This window comes from Herpailurus yagouaroundi, unplaced genomic scaffold, assembly GCF_014898765.1.
Source record: "Herpailurus yagouaroundi ecotype Mexico unplaced genomic scaffold, PumYag 199, whole genome shotgun sequence".
NCBI lineage: Eukaryota > Metazoa > Chordata > Mammalia > Carnivora > Felidae > Herpailurus > Herpailurus yagouaroundi.
The window spans coordinates 10,525,666-10,533,063 of record NW_024412430.1 but is presented as its reverse complement, the minus strand read 5'-3'; the positions used below and the strand labels follow the sequence as shown (position 1 = coordinate 10,533,063).

The 7,398-nt window shown below is 44.4% G+C and overlaps 1 protein-coding gene and 1 pseudogene across 5 annotated transcripts in view; both read left to right on the top strand.

Moving 5' to 3' along the window:
• MAMDC2 (MAM domain containing 2) overlaps positions 1–7,398 on the top strand; it is a 398,140-nt gene that overhangs the window by 338,278 nt on the left and 52,464 nt on the right. For all 5 annotated transcript variants that reach the window (XM_040449383.1, XM_040449385.1, XM_040449386.1 and 2 more), the window contains one exon: positions 3,190–3,333. In XM_040449383.1, the coding sequence (XP_040305317.1) occupies positions 3,190–3,333 (144 nt within the window). The remainder of the gene's footprint in view (positions 1–3,189; positions 3,334–7,398) is intronic.
• On the top strand, positions 5,803–7,212 carry LOC121013652 (transmembrane protein 258-like; annotated as a pseudogene).

Sequence of the window (7,398 nt, the reverse complement as noted above, 5' to 3'; positions counted from 1 at the left end):
TCTTTCTTTCTTTCTTTCTTTCTTTCTTTCTTTCTTTCTTTCTTTCTCCCTCTCTGGTCAACTGATGTTCAAGGGCTTCCAACTGCCTGTGATTCCTCCCTATACTTCAAATAGGTCATTAATGTTCAACTGTGATGGCCACTCAGCCCATATGCTCTGAAACAAGCCTTAAGCAAAGGCTTTCCATCCACCCCAGATTCTGGTGAGCTCATTTGGGGTCACAAACAGGCCCTCTGGCCCTGTCTTCAGGAATTAGATACTGTCTCATAGCAGAAGAAACATTCTGGGTGAAAAAGATTTAGGCTTTCAGTTATGCTTTTGAGATTTTCTTTTTATCAGACCTTCTCAGGACCCCAGACAAATCCATTTCTAGGACTAGGTATTTAACAAGGGAATATAATCACATTCTCAGAAAAATCTTTTCTGCGTGACTCAGTGTCACCATGGAGTGAACTGACCCATGCTTACTTTTAAGTTTTAATACCACCTCTTGCCTCTCATGCCCACCTAATAAATGGGTTATGATTCTCTTGTGGTTGCCCAGGGGGATATTCCTTGGGATATATTCCTGATGAGTGATTTCACTGACCTGCTGTTCTCTTTGTGTGTGGCTTTTGGGAGCACTACACCATTTTCTGAACTAGATGGGCATCTGTAGATTGTGCCTTTTCATCTACTTTTTCATTACCAGGTGGCAGAGGGGTAACTAACCAATATGGGGTCTCCCCTTGTCTCAAATCTGCATGGGGGGGGGGCTGGTGTCAGAGGATCCTTGTCTGTGTGAACATCATACTCATTTTTCAAAGACTTTATTTTCATGGCTTAAAGATACTCCCGGATGCTCACAGAGCCAGGCCTAGCAATGTGTGGGCAGGCCCACCTGTCACAGAGCATTGAAAATGCCCTTCCTGATCTCCTCTCTGGCTCATCAGGATGCCTTCCTTGCACACTTGGCAGGGTGTGTCTCCTGAGATACCATTGGGATCCAATTATACAGGAATATTTTATTCCTAATCTTCTTTTTTTGTTTGTTTGTAATGTGGTTTTGGTCACTGACTTTTTTAATTTTGTGTGTTTAAAACTTTATTTTAGTAACATTTTAAACTCAGATAAAATTTGTAAGAATTGGGGTGCCTGGATGGCTCAGTTACATGTCCGACTTTGGCTCAGGCCACGATCTCACAGTTTGTGCGTTCGAGCCCCACGTAGGGATCTGTGCTGACAGCTCGGAGCCTAGAGCCTGCTTCGGATTCTGTGTCTCCCTCTCTCTCTGCCCCTCCCCCACTCACAGTCTGTCTCTCTCAAAAATAAACATTAAATTTTTTTTTTTTAATTTTCAAGAATACTATAAAGAACTCTCATGTACTCTTCACCCAGATCTACAAATTAACATTTTGCCACATTTTCTTTATTGACCATGTAAGAGTAAGTTGTAAACATTATGCCCCTTACCCTAAATACTTCAGTGTGTAGTTTCTAAAACCCAGCACATTTTCCAGCATGATATCAGATAATTATAAAGTTGAGGACATTGGGGTCACCTGGGTGGTTCAGTCAGTTAAGCCTCTGGCTCTTGACTTCAGCTCAGGTCATGGTCTCATGGTTCATGGGTTCAAGCCCCAAGTGTAAAGCCTGCTTGGGATTCTGTCTCCATCTCTCTCTGCCCCTCCCCTGCTTGTTCTCTGTCTGTCTGTCTGTCTCTCTCTCTCTCTCTCTCTCAAAAATCAGTAAACATTAATAACAAGTTCAGGAAATTTGGCACTGATACAGTATTATCAACTAACCTATGATCTGCATACTAATTTCACCACTTGTCCCAATGCTTTTTTTTTTTCTTGATGTTTGTTTATTTTTGAGGGGAGGGAGGGAGGGAGGGAGAGACAGAGAGAGAGAGAGAGAGAGAGAGAGAGAGAGAATGAGTGGGGGAGGGGCAGAGAGGGAGGGGGACAGAGGATCCAAAGCAGGCTCTGTGCTGACAGCAGCAAGCCCAATGCAAGGCTCAAACCCACGAACCACGAGATCATGACCTGAGCCAAAGTTGGACACTTAACCAACTGAGCCACCCAGGCACCTCCCATTTATATTTATATGCTATGTGTTTTCCTGGACCAAGATGGAATCTCGGCACCCTTGTAGTATTTGGTTGTCATACGTCTTTCATCCCCTTTAATCTGGGCTAAACTCTCTTGCTTTGGGAATTCAGGAATTGAGAGTATAGTGAGTGTTTGTCCATAAACAGCTCCCTGCTTCATTAGGTCACTGCTCCCAGAATTCAAATGTTTCTCTAGAGGTAATTTCCCATTTATTCAAAACAGTGCCCTCTTTCTCTGGCCCTAAAAGTTTAGACCAGTATTATGTCAGCCTGCAGAACAGGATCACAGTTGGCTATGTTGAATGTGTCCCGAACTGTGGCAGTCACATCCCTTCTGGACTCGGATGATCTGAACAGTGAAATTTACAATCACTTGTTGCTGTACCAAGTTATTCACAAAACAGCAGAAATCTTTTGTTTCATTCCCTCCAGGCAATCTGAAATGAGGTGGTATTTATAGACCAGGATAAATGATACCAGAATTCAGCAAAAGCCAAAATACTAGCAGTATGGGTGATGAAATTGGTGTGACTTTTTGAACCTCGTGATTTATACTGAGCGATGATTTTCTTCAAGCAGATCAGCTCTTGTGACTAATATCAATTATCAACAGACAGCAGCTGTGCTGGTGACACAGATTGATCAACAAAGGAAAATCATTTCTGGAAAATATAATTCCTAAAATACCTGTCTTAGAGAAAAATTAAGAATTCCTTAAAATCTTTATCTTTTTCTTTCTCTTTAATTTTCTATGAATGAATTTTGAATTGTGAAGAACTATGTGAATAATTGTTCCCAGTCTTTACATTATGGAAGGAAATGTCTTTTGAAGTGTGGTACTTCTTTATTTTTTATAGAGAGTGTGAACAGAGCTCCTTCTTTCCATCCCTTTAGGGAGGAAAAGAACAATTTTCCTGCCATGCTGAGATGTTAGCTTGATGCTAACCTGCCAGCATGCCATTAGGGTAAAAATATTTGTGTGTGTTTTATGTATTCCGTCTCCCCTGGCACGAGTATGTATGTATTTGTCAACCCGTTGACGTAGTCCCTTGAGACCCTTGAGTCTGGCTCTTTAACTTTGGTTCTCCTTTGTTCAGAACTTCCTTTCAGTGCCATGGAAGCCAGCTGCGATTTCGAGGAAGATCTCTGCAACTTTTATCAAGACAAAGAAGGTCCAGGCTGGACCCGGGTGAAAGTAAAACCAAACATGTATCGGGCCGGAGACCACACATCAGGCATCGGTAAATTGGGGGTCTGTGGCCACCGGGCGCCGGGGGTGGGAGTGCTCCAGCTGCCAATCTTACTCCACACCCATCAAGATGGCAACTTAAACAAAAAAGGGCAGCTGTGAAAAAACAAATGCGATGGGCAATCTCGTGTTTGGCCTCTTTTTAAAACTTAGAATTCGAGGGGCGCCTGGGTGGCGCAGTCGGTTAAGCGTCCGACTTCAGCCAGGTCACGATCTCGCGGTCCGTGAGTTCGAGCCCCGCGTCGGGCTCTGGGCTGATGGCTCAGAGCCTGGAGCCTGTTTCCGATTCTGTGTCTCCCTCTCTCTCTGCCCCTCCCCCATTCATGCTCTGTCTCTCTCTGTCCCAAAAATAAATAAAAACGTTGAAAAAATAAATAAATAAATAAAACTTAGAATTCGATTTGCCAGTTGCTTAAATAGTCAAACCTTTGGACATTATCTTGCTCTTCCCCTCAGGTGGAGAAGTACTTTTGTCTTTTTTTTTTAAGTGTATTTATTTATTTTGAGTAAAAGAAAGGGAGAGAGAGTGGGAACAGGAGCAGGGTAAAGGCAGAGACAAGTAGAGACAGAGAATCTCAAGCAGTCTCCTTGCTGTCGGCGCAGAGCCCGATGGAGGGCTCCGTCCCACAAACCGAGAAATCATGACCTGAGCTGAAATCAAAAGTTAGAGGCTTAACTGAACTGAGTCACTCAGGCACCCCTATGGAGAAGTACCTTTAAAAACCTATTAAAAAAAAAAAAAAAGCTATTAGATTACAACTATATGAAACATCCAGAATAGGCAGATTCATAGAGACAGAAAGCAGATTAGTGGTGTCCAGGGGCTGGGGACGGGGGATGGGAAGTTCCTGTTTAATGGGTATAGAGTTTCCTTCTGGGTGATGAAAATGTACTGGAATTAAGCAGTGGTGGTGGTTGCCCAGCATTCGTGAATGTACTAAATGCCGCTGAACTGTAGGTTTTAAAATGGTTAAAATGGTAAATTTCCTGTTATGTGTAATTTACTCAACAAACAGATATTGTAGGGCAAGAGAAGCTAAAAAAGCTGTTGGGAAAATGTCAGGGGCGGGGCACTTGATGGCTCGGTCTACAAGGAACTATTGGAAACCAGTTTGAGCTCCCCTGTGTAAGGAACCTACCTAATCACTTTGATGGCATCCCCTGTGAAGCCCACTCCCCTAGAGATGGGTGCAAAGAGCTTGTTTTCAAGGGTTGGTGTCTAATTCATTTATTCAATGCCTGTTTATACAGTAGGCACTGGGGTATGTTAATACACTGATGAAACTTAACATTTCAGGGGCGCCTGGGTGGCTCAGTCGGTTAAGTATCCGACTTCAGCTCAGGTCATGATCTCACAGTCCGTGAGTTCGAGCCCCGCGTCGGGCTCTGTGCTGCCAGCTCAGAGCCTGGAGCCTGTTTCAGATTCTGTGTCTCCCTCTCTCTGCCCCTCCCCCGTTCATGCTCTGTCTCTCTCTGTCTCAAAAATAAATAAACGTTAAAAAAAAAAAAAATTAAAAAAAAGAAAACATTTCAGAGCACCTTACTTGCACAGGGCCCGGGAAGGGCTTTGAAACGGGGACCTCACAATTTTATACTTGTCATCGTGTATTCTTTTCTAACAGTCATTTCAACGGGCAAGAGAAATGTTAGACAGATATATACACAAATAAACGTATAAGGTACGTGCTATGGAAGAAATGAAAAGTGGGCTCTGAGAGAGATTAAGGGAGAGAGCCTAATTTTGGTAGGAGATCCTGGGAAGGCTTTTCTGAGGAGAGAGGGTATTAGCCAGGAGAGGGGGAGGAATCCAGGCAGAGGGAACAGCATCTGTGAAGTCCTGAGCATGGGAAGAACGGGACACCCCGAGTAGTTGGAAGGTTAGTACGGCTGCACTGAGGGCAGGAGAGTGGAAGAAAATGAAGTTAGGAAGTAGACCATGGCATGGCAGGCCAGAGTAAGCATTTGGGGATTTTTTTTTTTATAAAGTAAATGAGAAACCAAAGATTTTAGGGAAGAGAAGAGTAGAATTAAATTCATGTTTCAAGAATGTTGCTGTGGCTGTGCATGGCCACCCCTACTAATCTGCCCCGGTGGCCCAGTGAAGTACCACAGACTGTGTGACCTGAACAGCAGAACCGTGTTTCCTCACAGTTCTGGAGGTGGAAGGTCCTAGACACAGATGTTGTCAGGGTTGGTTTCTGGCGAGACCTTACTTCCTGCCTTGTAGATAGATGGCGCCTTCTCACTGTGTCCTCACATGGCCTTTGCTCCACATATATACGTGAAGAGAGAAAGAAAGGTCTCCGGGCACCTGGGTGGCTCAGCCGGTTAAGCCTCCAACTTCAGCTCAGGTCGTGATCTCGCAGTCTGGGGGTTCGAGCCCCACATCTGTGCTGACAGCTCGGAGCCTGGAGCCTGCTTCCAATTCTGTGTCTCCCTCTCTCTCTGCCCCTCCCCCATTTGCACTTTGTCTCTCTCTGTTTCTCAAAAAGAAATAAACATTAAAAAAAGAGAGAGAGAGGTCTCTGGTGTCTCTTCCTCTCAGGAGGACACCATTTCTATATGATTAAGACTTCACCCTCATAACCTCTTAATTACCTCCTTAAGGGCCCAATCTTCAAATAAAGTTGCATTGGGAATTAGGTTTCAGTCAATGGATTTTAGGGGGACACGACTCAGTCCATACCACCACGCACAGGAAATAACCCAAGAACCTTTTGCCACATGAATTAAATAATTGGGTGAAACTAAAGTAAATGAACACTGAGGTGATCAAAAGAGCTGACACGTTATTCCAGTGGCAGAGCTGTGGCTTACCCTGTGCCTGGCAAAATGGAGCGCGAGGCCATGAGCAGATACACCAGCCCAGTGAACCCGCCTGTCTTCCTGCATCTGACGTGGTGCCATTGGCCATTGGCATGTTCTTCATGGCCTGGTTCTTTAGTATGAGGTTACTCCTCCACGTACACTCAAGATACCTACAAAGAGCTCCTCATCTCCATGGTGGCTTGGCCTTCATGGGCTTTGGAGTCCTCTTCCTGCTGCCCTGGGTTGGTGTCTGCGTATGTGTTCCCAGGGGTTCCAACCAGGAGGCTTTACTGAATCCCTGGTTTTGTAAATTAATTTTTTTTTTACTTTTGCTGGGGGTGTCCCACCTGCTGCTCCCAATAAAGGCAGATGTGTGACTATCAAAAAAGGGGGGGGGAAAAATTGATGGGGGAGGAACAGAAGAAGGAAAGAAAGAAAAGTAGGGTATTATTTTTTTCATTTCTACCCAGGTTTTCTAGAATGCATGGATCTGTTTTAAGTTTACCCTGGGGGTCTGGAGCTAGGTGAGAGGGGAGGTTCTTGACCTTATGTTTCTTTTTGTTATTTAGAAGAAAGAATTATTCTTCTTTGGACCCTTTTATTGCACAGATTAGGTACTTGAGAGATATTTTCTGGTTGAATGGCAGGCTGCAACAACATAGATTTGGGACACAACAGAATTCAGTCCATAACACTACTCATGTGAAAGCATCCAAATTCCAAGGACTGCCAGGCCAGCCTGTTATCTCTCTATCTCCACTGGTCGCTGCAGAGATAAGAAGGAAAAATCTGCTCTGAGCCTTACATTCACTAGGACCTGGTGCTAAGTATGCCCTCTGTATCACCTGGTTGCCCCAGGAAGCTGGAGCCCCAAGATGATTACATCCCTTTTGCTTCATGAAAAGCACAAATCCTCACCAATGCCTGGAACCTGAGCATATCCAGGTGGACATCTACACTGGTTTATGAAATTTACTTAGAACTGGAGAAGTGTTATTTGTAATAGAGTCACATGGATATATTCTGTCACTTTTAAGCCACAGATTTAACAAAACATGTTCTATCATTTAAAGCCTATGGAGGGGTGCTTGGGTGGCTCAGTTGGTTAAGCAGCCGATTTTGGCTCCAGTCATGATCTCACGGCTTATGGGTTCGAGCCCTGCATCAGGCTCTGTGCTGACAGGTACTGGAGTCCGGAGCCTGGAGTCTGCTTCAGATTCTGTGTCTCCCTCTCTCTCTGCCCCTCGCC